The 16799-nt window shown below is 41.7% G+C and overlaps 1 protein-coding gene across 1 annotated transcript in view; it reads left to right on the top strand.

Moving 5' to 3' along the window:
• Positions 1-16799, top strand: part of MYOF (myoferlin) — a 189817-nt gene that overhangs the window by 122482 nt on the left and 50536 nt on the right. The window contains exons 25-32 of the mRNA XM_006880352.1: positions 760-891; positions 4736-4899; positions 7315-7429; positions 9016-9121; positions 10726-10871; positions 12175-12348; positions 13068-13176; positions 14864-14941. Of these exons, the coding sequence (XP_006880414.1) occupies positions 760-891; positions 4736-4899; positions 7315-7429; positions 9016-9121; positions 10726-10871; positions 12175-12348; positions 13068-13176; positions 14864-14941 (1024 nt within the window). The remainder of the gene's footprint in view (positions 1-759; positions 892-4735; positions 4900-7314; positions 7430-9015; positions 9122-10725; positions 10872-12174; positions 12349-13067; positions 13177-14863; positions 14942-16799) is intronic.

The raw sequence follows: 16799 nt of genomic DNA, 5'->3' as shown, positions 1-16799 counted from the left end.
TCTATTCAAACAACACCACTAGTTCCATTCACAGCTCAAACAGTTGCCCCAGAGTATTTCCTCACAACCATCTTATACTCCGAAATGCACTCAGAATGGTTTGTGTGGATTTCCCATACCACCACACAAAATATAAAGACTACTTTTAATAAGACTGATCATTTTTACAGCTTCTTCAAGCGCATTCTTAAGTAAAACTGGCATTTAGGATTTGGTTTGATTTTTCCTGAGAGCGTGAGGGGTAAAGAACACAGTTACTACTGGGACAATTTGGCATCACTGCGGGGTCTGATGAGCTCACGCACAACAGAGTTTGGGAGGATGGTACAGCACTGGGCTGTGTTCCATTCTGGAAGAGGATGACCTGAGTCAGAGCCAACCCCTGCCTGCTGGGAGTTTTATCCACCTCTGGTTAGCAGTAACAGTGCAAATGGAAATGCTGTGAAAACACATGTAACATCTTAGTGTTATTATGAAAATACTTTTGGCCTCGTGAACCTCTTAAAAAGTTTCCAAGGACTCACAGGTGTTGACCTATGGACAAGACTTTGAAAATTCCTGCTTTAGCTGTTAGTTTAATCTTTCCTTGGGGTCATTTGGAAATACTTTAAGTAAGCAAACGTAGATTTTCTTTCTTTTTTTTTAAGTAAGCAAACATGGAATAAGAACAAGGCTTAGATTTTCCGTTTGCTTTTGGCTTTAACTTATTATCACGGGCTGTGCTGCACCCAGTATAACATGTCATTTTGTATCTCACAGTATCCACAGGAGAAAAACAACGGGCCAAAGGTGCCCGTGGAATTGCGTGTTAATATCTGGCTGGGCTTAAGTGCTCTTGAGAAGAAGTTCAATAGCTTCGCAGAAGGAAACTTCACTGTCTTTGCTGAAATGGTATGCTCGCTGCCCTCACTATTGCTTCCACTCTGGGGGGAGGCTTTGACTTTTCATCTTTGGGGCACATGTTCATAAATCAAAACACCATCCTCCATCATTCCCACCATCTAAAATCCCACCCAAGGAATCTCAGCCTGAAAGAATGGGGAAAGATTGTCTTGAGGTTCTGCTGTCATCACTGGCCCTCACCGGCCATATCACTCACTGCGTTGTAGTGCTGAAAGATTGAAATCTACAGCTTCACCAGGAATACTATAAAAGAGGTGCTTTCCCAGCCCTCAGCATTTAAAACCACCAAACAGAGAGCCCGTCATTTTACATCCATGTGCACACAGGAGCGGCATCCACTTCCTAAACAACATGCCTCTGGAAACTCTCTGAACTTCGATAAATGTTGATAGTTGTAGAGGGGCTTCAGGCCTTTTGTTTATAGGGTCGCTAAGTTGACCTCGACTTGAAGACAATCAACAACAACTGTGCACACATGCATGGGAGCTCTGTAGTGTTGTGACTAGGACATTTGACTGCTAACCAGTAGGTCAATGATTCAGGCCCATCAGCTGCTCCCAGGAAACAAACTGAGACTGTCAGCTGCAGTGAAGATTTGCAGTCTTGGAAAATCCTATGGAGCAATTCTAATCTGTCCTATGAGTCAGAACCAACCAAGTGGCAGTGAGTGGTGGTGGTGGTAACACATAAAACCACCCAGCAAAAGAGTTACTCAAGAGCTCCAGACCTTGAAACGAGGGGCAAGAGGGTGTCTAAACCACAGACATGGTTTAAAGATGCCATTTCTCATTAGCGTGGAGCCTCAGATGAGCTTGTCCAAGAGCAAAGATAGAGATAATTTATGAAAACTTCCTTGAATTTAAATCGGAGAGGGCCAGTGAAAGAAAGGATGACCCTCACAGATGTGAATTAACACAGTGACTGTTACAATAGGCTCACACATGTCAGACATCATGAGAATGGAGCAGGCTGGCCGAATGTTCAGATCTGTTCATAAGCGTGCTATGAGTCGTAGTCAACTCTATGGCACCTAACAACAAGAGCAAAAAAGAACGTCCTGAAAGTCTCATTACATTGAACCAGTGAAAAGAAGTTTTGAAAACTTCTAAATCAAAATCAGAGATATTTTTGATTTGTATTCTTATGAGACTATTTTTAACTCAAATTACTTACTGATCCATATTTACTAGATACATTCAGGAAGTCTCTTCAGAAAATGTCCAGGTAAATTATCCTCTGCAGCTGGACCTTGAAGTACAAATAAGAGGCGAGAAGTCTATGTCCATTCTGGCTAACCTATCATTAGCCAACACCATCCCTATCAGCTGGGTCAGGATTGTACTTTTGTTCTCTTTGCTAAGTGTGAAAACATATATCCATTTAAAAAAAAATATTATTCATTTCGTAGTGCCAGGCACAGAATTGTTATTGTTCGGTGCCTTTGAGTTGAGTACCACACATGGAGAACCTATGAACAACACGTCTGAACCCTGTCCTATCCTGTACCGTCCTCACAATCTCTGACATAGCCAAGCCTATTTGTGGAGTTACCATGTCAGTCCACCTGGTTGATGGTTTTACTCTCTTTTGCTGACCTTCCCAAGCACGATGTCCCTCTCTAAGGAATACCCTCTCCTAGCAGCATGCCCAAAGTATATGAGGTGAAGCTTCATCATCTTTGCCTCCAAGGAGCACTCCGGCTGCACCTTCTCCCAGACATGTCTGCTTGATCTTTTGGCAGCTTATGGAATATTCAGTACTCTTAGAGGAACAGAGTGAGTCCTAATAAATAATTGTTGAATGAATAAGTAAATACATAATAGAATTTATCTATCTCCCCACCCACCTACCCAACATCCAGACCTCTTTTTTTTTTTGGAGCGGGGACTGTTGGGAAATCCTGCAGGACAGGTGAGAATTATTTTACATTATTGTCCCATGCATTTCAACTCTGTGTCTGTTCCTGAGGCTTACCAGGGCTTTTCCAACATGTATTATCCTTGATCAGACATTTTGGGGCACTTTACTATTAGGTAACAGGCTTATAAGTACTAAGAAAATAAATTTTTGGATGCAAAATGTTCTTACACTAGAATATAGATTAATAACCTTGATCCAGGCTTTTTAAAAGTGCTGGTTACATGTGTGTCAGGTGATTAGAAGCTATGGCTCCAGGACCTCAAAAATCTATTAATGAGGTAAAATTAGTTCCTTTTTAAACATATCTACTTCCAAGCTGTCCCCAGAAATTTGGATTATCTAGACTGAGTTAAGGGATCTGGGCCAACAGTGGGTCACCCTTTGAGAAACAACGGAACATTTGGAAGGCAGACAAAAGCGTGTCAGTCATTGCAGTGAAAGGCGGGGAGTGTTGATGGAGCTAAACAGAGTATGTGCTGGGGGTCACTGAAGCACCCCAAAGGACCTGCATTTTGGGATCCAGCTGCCGAGCAGTGTAGGAGAAGCACTGGGGCTCAGGCATCCTATTGCATTCCTGCCGGTATCCACCTGCCCTTGAACTCTGGCTGAAGCTACACTTGAGCAAGGAGAACTGAGGAGTCAGTCTCAACAGAACTTCCTTCCATTCTGCTTCATTTCCCAAGACCTCCATGCACAGAACAAAGTTCACATTACATCTTCTATAAGGAGATTCTCCACTCATTTCAGTAGTTTTGTCCAACCTTGGTTTCTCAGGTTCTAACAAGCTGTAAATGCCATGAGGGTGCTTGATTCCATCATTAACGACAATAATGAAAACTTCACTAATTCTTTACCTGTTAATAGAAGACTTTGTTGTTGTTGTGTACCATAGAGTTGGAACCAACTCATAGCTGACCCTCCAGCAGATTGCCAGAAGCAATTTAATCACATGACAGGAGATTACCCATCTCTCTCATAGAGCAGCTGGAGGATTCAAACTGCGTGCCTTTGGGATGGCAGTGCAGCTCCTTACCACGAGAGCTAACCAGAGCTTATTTACCAGAGCTCCCTATAGAAAGTTCTTGAGCTCTTCGTAATTATTGCTTCTGTAAGGAAAGGTATCCAAGGTCCCAATCTGTAGATTTACAAATAATCTTTTCAAAGCCTGAATGTTCACAAAGACTTTTGAAAGCTTTTTTAAAAATTGGGTCTGGAGAACATTTGGACGCATAGAAAATGTCATAGTGGTAAAAAGCTGTGCTACCAACCCAAAAGCATGTGGCTTGGATCCACCAACTCCTCCACAGAAAAAAGATGGGCAGTCTCCTCCTGTGTAACTTACTGCCTCTGAAAACCTGTTGGAGGGTCAGCTATGGGTTGGTTCCAACTTAATGGTATATTCCCAAACATAAACATATTATATCATTGTTTGGAATGCACATTTACAATCATTTGTGTGCTGAGCTCTAGAACAATATTTTAAGAGGTGGTATTATCCTCAGTTTGTAGACAGAACACTAAGACTTGGGACAAGGTGAACGCTTTATGCAAAGTCACATAATCTATGCAGCCCAAGTTAGGTGTCTATCTCCCAAGTAGAAAGCTTTTTATTTTCAGTTGTTGTCTGGCCTACACCTTCTTGTTGTTGTTATGTACCATTGAGTCAGAACAGACTCATATCTGACCCTCCAATGGGTTTTCAGAGGCTATAAATCACACAGGGAGATAATGCTCATTTTTCTCCCAAGAAACAGCTGGTTCATTCAAACTGCATGCTTTGGAGATGGTAACACAACTGTTTAACCGCTAAGCCACCAAAGCTCCCTCAGACATCTCAGATGGACTCAAATATTGATGCTCTGGCTTAAGTTCTTGCTGCCTAATAATATGTCTTCCATTTCTGTTTAAATAGTATGAGAACCAAGCTCTCATGTTTGGAAAATGGGGCACTTCCGGACTTGTGGGTCGTCATAAATTCTCTGATGTCACAGGAAAAATAAAGCTTAAGAGAGAATTCTTCTTGCCTCCAAAAGGCTGGGAATGGGAAGGAGACTGGATGGTTGATCCTGAAAGAAGGTAAGTTTTCTAAGAGGAAAATTATTACCATGAAACCTTTCCCTAGAAATTGCTAAATGTCTTATCATATTTAAAGAACTTTCACTGAGCAGAAATAAGCCCTTAGAAAATGTCAGAAAATTGAAAGATATCACCAGTGCCTTGTAATGGGAATGGTTGTGTGAAATACAATGTGAATGAAAAATAGTGTGAGACGCAATAGATACAATCTTTGTAAACAAACCGATGTTGTGTACCATTGAGTGAGAACTACAATATAAAAGAGAAATTTTTTTAAAAGAGTCCTTAGATTTGCTGGGAATTTATGTGCTAATGTACTAAGTTCTGTGTACTAAGCAGCTGTGTACCATCTTAATTTAATCTTGACAACAATCCTGCAAGAATTATGTCAAGAATTCTGTGGGTCTGAGATTTTACCCTACTTGCAAGCTAACAAGCTAGTCTGCCATAGTGTGTGTGATAGGTGCTGGCAGAAGACATGAGACTCCTGGGTCAGGGACAAAGTGTTATCTTGGTCACAGTGATTTGTTATAGTTCCCTGGACCCCAATTCCCACAGGGCAACAAGAAGACACCACATGATGCCTACACATTCAAGGGTCCTAGTTAAAGGAGGGGAATCTCTAGCTTGAGGAACCCAAACCTTTTACAATAAGCAGTAGCATGCCAGCCTTTTGCTCTGGAGGAGATACTATCTGTGTCTTCCAAAGCTCTTTCTTATAGAAATATCTTTCCAAAAATAGTCCATAACAAAGCTAGTTCATTGTCTCGGCTTCAAGGTGTACAGAAATGCAATAGAGCCATGGGGTTATCTCCCAACAGGTAACAGCATTGTGTCCACTCTACTGATGAGGAAACTGAGACTGAGAGACTGAGAGAGATTAAATAACTTGTCCAGTGGCATGCAGCTAAGGCTGTAGCCCCAGTCTAGGTTTAGGTTTCAAAACCAGCACTGTCAGCTTCAATGCTGAGAATGATTCCCAAACCAGCACTTGCCACTTTGATGCAAGAAATACAAATAGTAGATATGCTTTAAATGGAGCATTGTTTAATACATGGATTACATTTCAATTAAAACATTTCTTTAAAAAGACAGTAGAGGGAGCAGGCATATTTCCTCTGGAATCAAGGGGAAAATAGACTGATGGCTGCTTGTTGGTTTCTTAGAGGTCAAACAACATAGTACCTGAGAGTTCTCTCTTTTTCCAGCTAAGTGCCCTGGAGTTTGAAGCAAACAAGAATGTGAAAGTGAATCTTAAGGTCACAAACTCAAGTTTGGTTCCTCTGTCAATGTATGTTTCCTTTATCACAGAGGAACTGGATAGAAAGGGAAGTAAAAATATTTGGCTTGTTGTTGTGTTTCATAATTTATTTTAATACACAAGAACTTGCTTTGGACAAGCTGGGTTGGTAAAATGAAATAAAAATGATTTTGACTTGGCCAGAGGGAAGGAAAGTAAGTGAGGACAGGGACCAGTTAGAAAGAACTGGGGCCTGAAAAGCAGAAAGTCAAGTCAGCCTTGGATGGGACCCTTTCTTGGGGGCCCAGAGTGGTGACGAATGAGTCCAATTTCTACAAGTGGCTAGGAGTTTGTTTTCTGATGCCTTTTCGGTACTTGATTCTAGGGGCAGATATAGCAAGGGAAAGATGTAGAGATGGTGAAAGAGATAGGAACTTCACATGAGTGACTTCACATTATCTGGCAGAAGACTTAAGTCAAAGTTGGAACCTCTGTCCTTTTCCCTGTGAATTGTCCAAATAGTTCCAAAATGCAAGAGGAATATTGGCCTAGAAGAGAGTCATTATAGATTTCTCAATGTCCAGATGGAGTTTGGGAGTCTTAAATGACCTGGTTTGGCCGTCTACCTGGGCACTATCCAGAAAATATAACTCCACCGTTCAGTTTGTGTTACGTAGACCAAACAAGCCATGAGTCAAAATTTCCACACTGGGCCACTTGAGACTGTCTCCAGTCCATTTGAAAAAGTTGGGGGGATGATGGGGGATGACTCTCTGATCTTTTGAACTGTTAGCCAAGAGTTTTGCTGAGGGGGAAAAAAAGGAACAGCTCTGAATTAAAACAGAAATATGGAACTTGATCTCTGTGGTCCTTGTAAGAAGCTGCCCACAGCACTGTTTTCCCAGTCCCCACCCTAATGACTGAGAAGGACCAACCTTGCTAATTTGAAGAGTTCTCTGTAATTTGGGTTTCATTGTTCCAGCAGGCCTTTTCTTCAAAGGACTGTCACAATCTATTAGTACAAAGCGAAGTTTGGGGTGGAGAATCAAAAGGGGTAAAGTGAGGAGGAAACTGGTACCACTCCCAGGGTGTATGTAGATGTTTCCCAGCCATCAAAAATAGCTGGGATTGTTGGTTACCATTTCTCTTTGGGTAACACGAGCCCTTGTCCTCAGTTTGCTGACCGAGGCAGACGCCGGTCACACGGAGTTCACCGATGAAGTGTACCAGAACGAGAGTCGCTACCCCGGAGGCGAATGGAAGGCAGCCGAGGACACCTACACTGACGCTGTGAGTGGCCAGTTTCAGACAAGAGATGCGCATTATCCAGGAAAACAAGGCTCTAGTGGGAATCCACCAACCAAGAGCCTGGCTTTCCCTTATCTTTTGTTTCATCTTATTTTCTGAATAATCTCACACTTATAACCTAAGCCACCCAAGTCTTAGAGTGTTACTAACAGGCTGTGCATCTCCTGTGGTTCGAATCCACCAGCAGCTTCTGTGGGAGAAAGATGAGAAGTCTTCTCCCATTGGGATTTACAGCCTCAGAATCCCAGTGAAGGGCCAGCTATGAGTCAAAACGGACTCCCCGGCAGTTAGTTGAGTTGAGCTTGTAGAAAACAAATTGTACTTATTTGACTTGATGTGCTTAAATGCTAATGCTTGGAATATATATGCCTCTAAAAGTCAGATTCACTCATAGCCATCGAGTTCATTCCACCTCATGATCACATGCCCCTGGGTTTCTGAGGCTGCAAGTCCTAACAGAAAGAGACTGCCTTGGAAGATCTGGTGAGTGCAAACTCTCAGAGATGGGTAGCATTTGGTTACCATGTGAGCAACACACTACAGACTACACCACGAGAGCTTCTTAGCAGTAATAAGCATTTTTTTATGTAGCTAATTTAAAAAATTACAATAACAAATGAAATGCTCACATTTAAATTTTTTTAATTTTTTTTTTTTTTTTGGCTGTGGGCCTAGACACTCACCACCCTGAAAACTTGGTTCCCTAACAGAGTCACATTCATAGGCTTAGGAGTTAGGGTTTTGACATATTTCAGAGAACAAAAGTCTTTTTTTTTCCATTTACTAGGAAACTTTTGATCATACCCTTAACTACTCATTAGGGGGGCTTTTTGGTGTTTATTTTAAATTTTTTTATTATTTTTTTGTGTGTACCATCAAATTGGATCTGACTGGTACAGAAGGAGATTGCCCTTCCTTCTCCAGCAGAGCATCTGATGGATTCGAACCACGTACCTCTGGGATAGCAGTGCACCTTCTTGCCACTAGACCACCAGGGCTCCCTTACTCATTAGTTTTTTATGCACTGTGTCTACTGAGCTGATATTTCACATATGTGCTGCTCAATCTGACATGATTAGCCTCATGAACATCTTGTCACATTTTCCAGGACTTGGAAGGAAACAAGTGACTTTCAAGTTTTGTCCATTCTCTGATGGGTTCTTCTCATATGACCTCTCATGCACAATTGTGCCATTTCATAACATGTAACTGGAACCATATAAATTTGCTGGCTTTTGACCATTTTTTACTTACAAAATCAACACTTTTATGTGGTTCAACTTAATGTGACTGGCACAGTGACTGTAAAATGGGTTTGAACAGGCATCAGAGTTCATGAGAATGGTGCAGGACAGGACAAGGTTCAAACCAAGGTTGTTCATAGATTCACTGTGGGTCAAAGTCAACATGATGGCACCTAACAGCAATTTTTATACAGGAATTGTGTAAAGATGAGTATTTTTCCTTGAGTAAGATTGACCTCTCAGGTGGTAGCTGATATTCAGATGCTGTGGTTATGTGAAGGAGCCATACCTCACCATTACATTTGTTTCTCTTTTTCCTTGAAGAATGGTGATAAGGCAGCCTCACCCAGTGAGCTGACTTGTCCTCCAGGTTGGGAATGGGAAGACAACGCCTGGAGTTATGATATCAATCGAGCGGTGGATGAGAAAGGTGACATTATACATTTATAGTTTGATTTGGGTGTTCTTCAGGTCTTTTATTAACCAAGTGAGATTCTTTGGGAGGGTGAGGCCTTGGCCCTGTTGGTCTATGTCCACCAGTCATATGGCAATACCGGTGACTCTTCAGAAGTAGACTCTGAAAGAAAAGCAAGAGCTTGTATGGGTCAAGGGGGGTGGGGAGCAATTAAGAGTGAAAATATGAGTTAATAGTAGCAGAATTGTTAAGCCCTTGACTAAAAGATGAAAGGTCAGTGATTGGTATTCATCAGTGATGGGATCATACCAGCGTCTCCATGAGGGAAAAGACCTGATATTCCACTCTCATCAAGATTACCCATTACCAGTGAATTCCACCCAGTGACCCTAGAGGAGAGAGCAGAGCTACCCTGACGGGCTTCCAAGGCTCTAATCTTAATGGACGCAGACTGCCACATCCTTCTACAGGGCAGCTGCTAAGTCAAAGCTCCTTCCTTCTGATTAGCCACTGAGTGCTCAGCCACTGTGCCACCAGGCCACCTTCCCATAAAGATTATGGTCTAGGAAGCCCAGTGGGGCACTTCTACTCTCTCATAAAGATACTCTGTGAGTTGAAATACACTTTATGGCACCCAAAAAGAAGCAGCCAGTTAGGGATCCAGGAGGAGAACCTAAAAATGCTGGGTTTTTAATTTGTTCCAATTTAACCACATGCCTTACCTTCCCTAGGAGCACGACACTCCCATGTGTGTGGCTCAGTGCAAGAATCTGCGGTCATGCAGATTATTTACATGGCTTCCTCTTCTAAGAGGGAATAGTGCATGAAAAGGCGTGGCGTTGACACAGTTGACTTGAACTAGGTTATAAATCGCTCACGGTCTTGATGCTTCCCTAAGACCTTGGCAATGGCTGCATTGACTGAGCACTTACTATACACTGAGCATGTCTGAGTGCTTTGTATGCTTTAGTTTGATGGGCAGTTTGTAGAATCCTACAAAAAGACTTGCATTTACATTTGCATGTAATTGGGGGAAATTGGGCCACAGGCAGGCTGGGTAACTTGTAGGTAAAGTGTTTAGTAGACACCACGCAGTGGAGCTGGAATGGGAACACTCATTTTGTGACTGCACAGCCCACTTTCTTCCCCACTGTCCCCACTGCCTCTTTACTGCATTTTCTCTTCTCCTTATTACGTGTCACTGAGTCCATTTTCCATGCATAGTAACCCTGTGCAGCAGAGTAAAACTACCCCATAGACTTTTCTAGGCTGTAATCTTATGGGAGCCGAGTGCCAGGTCTTTCTCTAAAGAGGCCATTGGATGCATTTGAACTTGTGACATTTTGCTTAGTAACCTAGTGCTTAACTACTGCTCCACTCTCTTATAATGAATTTTTAAAAAATGAAACTAAAGTTATGTCCTGTGGCCACAGAGGAAGTTTTTATAAGAGGAAATGAAAGCATGTTACTAAATTCAATTTGACTGAATTGCAAAGCAAAACGCAGAGAGCAGTGGAGTCAGGATCTCAAAGAATGTTTAGAGGTGGAGTGTGACTGACCCATGAGTTGATTTTGCGATCTAACAAGTGTATATCTTTTGGATACGAACTCTGTTCCAGGCTGGGAGTATGGAATCACCATTCCTCCTGATAATAAACCCAAGTCCTGGGTGGCGGCAGAGAAGATGTACCACACTCACAGACGGCGAAGGCTGATCCGAAAACGCAAGAAAGATTTGACGCAGAGCGCTTCAAGCACTGCAAGGGTAAGAGGACTGTGGGGAGAACTGAGCCAGGCTACTGGCCTCCCAGACCATGCTCCAAGAGTGCCGCTTACCGGGCTATGTGTACAGAAGTCACTGGTAAATGAAGGGCCTTACTCTCTGCTCAGAGGGTCTCCTCAGCACCATCTGCCTCTCCCAGACCCTCCGTTGGCTCCGGAGGTGGAGCCCCATAATATGTATTTCAACAAGCCTTCCTGGTGCCTCTGATGTTGAGGCTAAGCATAGAGAACTACTGGATAGCTCATAATAGACAGGGAACTTACTTTGGCAGCATGGTAACAGTACCCAGTTCACCCTGTGGAAGAAAACTACTCATTGCCATCAGTCAAAACTGACTCATAGCTGACCCTCCAGCAGGTTTTTCCAGGACTATAAATCACACTGGAGGAGATTGCCTGTCTTTCTCCTGCAGAGCCACTCACTGGTGGATTCAAAATCCCAGAGAGGCGCCTTTGGATTGGCTGCACGACTCCCTACCCACCAGGGCTCCCTGAGTTGGCTCTGGAGGTCACAGTAGAGATGGAAGTTATTTTTCCAGCATGAGATAGAAATGGCAATCGGTGTTGGAGTGCCCGGTAAGGAAGGATGCACAGACTTCTTTGTGCTTGCTTACTAATCTGTAGTGAATCATTTCACATTTTTTCATCACCTCAAAAATCCTCTTAAAAGGTATGGCTGGCATCTTCTCTCCCCTAACCTCACAGCACCTTCCTATACAATCAAGGCTATGCAGCAACAGCAGTATTCTTTTGAGCTAGGGAGGATAAAAAGCAATTTTAGAAAGAATCCACTTGTTTTACCATGCCTGCAGATCTGAATTAGGCATCTCTCCTAGACCAGGCCCACCACCAAAGCACTGTAATTGTCTGGTTATTTGTCTGTATGCCCCCAGCATGCTATCTCTATCAAGGCAAAGTTTTGTCTAGTTTGTTCTGTGTTGTGTCCCTAACTCCCAGCATAGTGCCAGGGACAGGGTAGATTTTCTATGTATGTTCATTGATTGACCAATGGCCTGCTCTATCAATGTTGAAGTTGTTACTGAGTACTATGACTATCAAGTCAGAACCGATCCATAGCTGGCCCTCCAGTAGGTTATCAGAGGCTGTTAATCATATGGGAAGAGATTGCCCATCCTTCCTCCACTAACAGAGCAGCTAGTGGATTTGAACCATGTTCCTTCAGGATTGCAGTGCAATTTCTTACCATTAGGCCACCAGAGTACCCTGCTTTAACAATGTAAGGAATGTTATTATCTTCATTGAATGTTTCATCCCTTCTGTCTTAGGCCATGGCAGAATTTGAAGATCATGAGGGCTGGGAATATGCTTCTTTAATTGGTTGGAAATTTCACTGGAAACAACGTAGTTCTGATACCTTTCGCCGAAGACGTTGGAGAAGAAAAATGGCTCCTTCAGAAACACATGGATCAGCTGCCATCTTCAAGCTTGAAGGTGCCCTTGTAAGTAATAAATATTCAAAGCTCAAATAATATTGGTATGGGGGTGTGAACACACACACACACACCCCTTCTAAATCATTAACATACATTCCACAAAACATTTTCCAAGTGCACCTGTTCCAGAACTCTTATTTCAGGTAAGATCTGTCAATATTCTAGGCATAGGTTCCTTAAAACCAAGGAAATTAGATCTACAGATGTGTAAGAGGGAAAACAGGACAGTTCACAAAATTAGAGGCAGTTCGTATGGATAGATGTTCGATGAAGAAGGCAAGAAGGAGGAAAGTAGGAAGGGATACAAAAGGAAATAGCAGCGGTAGTTCTAAAACAAGACGTAGTCTAGAACCATTTCTATCCTATTTTGGGGCTTCTTTACTCTGACTTCTCTGTATTATTTTCTTTTCCAATGCTTTTTCTTTCCCCCCTTTTTAATCATCCTATTTATCGCTTTCTTTTCTTTCAGTGCAGAGTTTAGTTATCCTGGATTTGAGGTAGAAGAGCTGGTTTTAACTTTGTCCTCTGCCCCTTGACAATGATGTGATCTTAGGGAAGTCATTCTTGTCCTGGATTCTCTGATTTTTTAAAATAGGATGATTAGATGGGTGTGTGTGTGTGTGTGTGTGTGTGTGTAATCTCTCTTAAAAGTTGTTATTCATTTGCTTATAATTCTTCCTTGTTTGTTTTTAAATACTGTTAACTGACTTGGTCCCTTCCTCAAGGGCACAGACACGTCCGAGGATGGTGATGAAAAAAGTTTAGAGAAACACAGGCACAGCGCCACCACCGTGTTTGGAGCAAACACTCCCATCGTTTCCTGCCATTTTGACAGTGAGTTTTCAACAGCTATTTACAAATTTCATTTCTATGACTATTCAAGAAAACTCTTCAAATCCCTAAACATAATAAAAATATCTTTGAGTATGTGCCTTTCATATTAATCATTGATGAAAAGGATTTTTAAAAATTGTTTTAAAACTCACATTTGTTATGAAGGGTGGTCAAATCACCAGTTCAGATACAGTCTGTTCAACATGCATTTATTCTGACCTGTTAACCCCTAATTTATTTATTTTAGTTAGTGGGCGGGGGAAGGCTCAAAGAGTTAACTAAAGGTTGGATTCATTGATAACCTTCAGGAGTTTTGGAATCAAGCAGACTTTCCCTGAATAGAAATAGTAAATACCTGGGTAAAGTCTGTGCTATACACTGTATTTATGAGTGTGTTTAATCCTCACAAAAATCCTATAAAGCAAGTGCTGACATTGTCCCCGTTTTACAGATGAGAAAACCAAGAAGCAGAAAGATTAACTTACCCAAAATCTTATACCTTAATAAACACTAGAGATAAAATATGAATGCTAGTATATTGCTTCTGAGAAGCTGTGCACTTAAGTGTAGTGCTTTGCTAATTGTGTCTTTTTATATAGTAATAATAAAGGCAAGGAATGTGGACATTTTAAAATGTCAAAGAAAAGGCTTCCCAGATCTCATGCTGAAATAGTATAGAAAACACACCAAACCCGTTGTCAATGTTCAGTTCCAACTTAGTAGAAGTACCCCATAGAGTCGTCAAAACCAGGGTCTTTATGGAAGATTGCTGCCTGGTAAGTTTGAAACAGCACCCTTTCAGTTGGTAATCAAGCACTTTTAACCACTTTACTGCTAGGAATCTCTATAAAAAGCATTCTTTCTATCGCAGACCCCACGACCATGACCTTTGGTCACCCTTCAGATTTGGAACAAAATTCACCCGTGGTTCAACTTTCAGCCAAACACTAGACAGGCCTGTTGGGTTAACAGCAACACCAGGGAGACACTCACTTCTCAGAAAAAGTAACTGTACAAGGAATAAAAGCAGCGTTTGCCAAAGGATAAAACCCTGAAGGCAGGCAGGGTAGAGTAGCAGGGTTAATGGAAACCAGAACAAAGGGAAGAAGTGGGAAAAGTGGGTATTGTAATTAATGTCAGAAAATGAAATATGTATGAATGGTTAAGTGTAAGGCCAAATTAGCTTTGTAAATTTTCATTGAATCACCATGAAAAGAAAACTTTTTTGAAAGTCTATGATGACAAGCAATGCCTTCAAATCAAGTCGTTTATGAGCTGAGTAATTTTCTGTTTTATTGAGTTTTCTATAGAATATTTTTATTATGATTAGCTATTTTTAATTTTTTTTATTTCATTATTATTTGTGTGTGTGTGTGTGTGTGTGTGTGTACTGTCAAATCAGATCCTCCTCGTACAGGAGGAGATTGTCCCTCCTTCTCCAGTGGAGCATCTGGTAGATTTGAAGCGAAAGCCTTTGGTGATTAACTATTATTGTTATGTTGTTGTTATTATCACAGAAAGTAGGATTCTATTGCTGCCATTGTAAAGACTTTTTACTGTGGGGAAATAGATTTGGATGTCTTTTTTTTTTTTTATCTGAAATCTATACAATCTGCAAATATTCTAGAAAAATAGTGGCTCTCAATGGTATGTTTCTCAGAAGTAATCTCTGTCCTGTTCTTTTTAGGAGTCTACCTTTACCACCTACGCTGCTATATCTATCAAGCCAGAAACCTCATTGCTTTAGACAAGGATAGCTTTTCAGGTAAGTTTTGTTTTTTGTTTTTAACAAAAGAAAGAAATCCCCATCTCACACATTATTTAGTGACCAGTTTGAGTCTGCCTTTCATCGTGTGGATGTTTTTAGTCATTTCCATGCAATAGTAGAAGGTGTTTTCATATTGAGACTCTTTTGATTGGATTAGTCATTAGCTAAATAATCAAGTAGTGCTAAGTCCTTGATGCAGAAGAGATGCATCTAATACCCCACAAAACCACACCCACTGCCATTGAGCCAGTTCTGACTCATAATGACCCTCCAGCAGGTCCACCTTTAGAAGCCACTGGTGAATTCAAACCGATGGAGGCACAACACTCTATAGACCATGCCACTGGTGTGTCTCCATTTTCATGGAGAAGGACATCATGTTTGGAAAGGTGGGGTGATGGTGAAGGAGACCTTCAACCAGGTGGATTGACACAGTCAGAGATTGTGAGGTTGGCTCAGAAGAGGACAGGGTTCAGATTGTGAGGTTGGCTCAGAAGAGGACAGGGTTCAGTTCTGTTGTTCATAAAGTCACTATGGTTCATACTCAACTCAATAGCACCTTGCAACAACAACAGTAATTAATTGATTAAGCAATCAAAAAGCCCTGAGAGGAAGAGCAGGCTCTGCTTCCCATGTAGATACATGGCTTCTTTATTACAGCCTCCGTGGTTGCTAAGTTATGATCAAATTTAGTGGTGGTTGTTTTGGTGTTTCTTTTTCAGCCATCTCAAGGTGAAATAACATCCCCGGTGCACCCCTGTCCACAGCACCACGCTCTAAGAAATTTGGAATATTTGGAATCTGTTTAACTGTCTCTATAGGTGACTCCCCGAATCCCCAACTTCCTGAAACCATGAGACTTAATCATCCATCACACTGACCTCCTGTTTGGTTTCTGTTTTACATGGACTGTAGATGAGACAGCTATTGTCAAGGAGGATTTGTGTTCTTGCATAGATGGGACAGGCTCACCCTTGGGCTGTTCAGAGAGCATTGTACACAGCACCTGACACCCTTCAGAACTTCCTGAGTCCTCTGTAAAACTGATCTTAAAGCAATAGCCTGACACAGTGGAGTGTTTGCATCAATTATGAGGTGTGTTCTAAGCAGTGATATTAACCAACGTTTGCAAATGGTTCTGAGTACTGGGGTTTTTTCATTCAAGATGATGCTCTGTGTGTGTAGTTTTTTTGTTTATTTTTAATTAGAGTAGGTTACAGATTATCTCTATAATCCTTTTTTTCCCTTTTAAGCCAGTTGCTATGGAGTGGATTCTGATTCATAGGGTCAGAATAGAGCTGTGCCTCAGTGGTTCTTGAATGGCTATTTTCAGAATTACAGCTTCAGGAAGTTCTTCTGTGGTCCTCCTGGGTAGATTTGAACATCCAACCTTTTGAATTAGCAGCCAAACATGTTAACTGCACCACTTGGGGACGCCATCCCTAGAATATATTGTGTTAGGTGCTGTCTGGGTAGTTCAGACTCATAGCAACACTATGAACAACAGAGTGAAACACGGTGACGTCCTAAAATTGCTCCTATGTTTGAACCCACGTGTTATCAATCTATCTTGTCTCTAGAATCCTCAAAAGCTCAAATTGTGTGCCTCTGAGTTGGTTCTGACTCATAGCAACCCTCTATTGGGTTCCCAAGGCTGTGAATCAAAACAGGAGATATTCTCTTTCTCTCACAGAGCCACTGGTAGATTCTCCACAGAACCACTGACAGATGGCACTGGTTTCGCAGTGCAACTTGCTAATAAGATGCCTCCGCAATGTTGAGGTTCTTTAAGTCAGTTTTAAATATTTTCCACCAGGGGGCACTCCATCATTGAAAGTCAAAGGGAGAAGCCTTT

This window comes from Elephantulus edwardii, unplaced genomic scaffold (genome assembly GCF_000299155.1).
Source record: "Elephantulus edwardii isolate Elephantulus edwardi_28Jun2011 unplaced genomic scaffold, EleEdw1.0 scaffold00007, whole genome shotgun sequence".
Lineage (NCBI taxonomy): Eukaryota > Metazoa > Chordata > Mammalia > Macroscelidea > Macroscelididae > Elephantulus > Elephantulus edwardii.
Note: the sequence above shows the minus strand (reverse complement) of the source record. Positions and strands in the feature narration are given on the sequence as shown.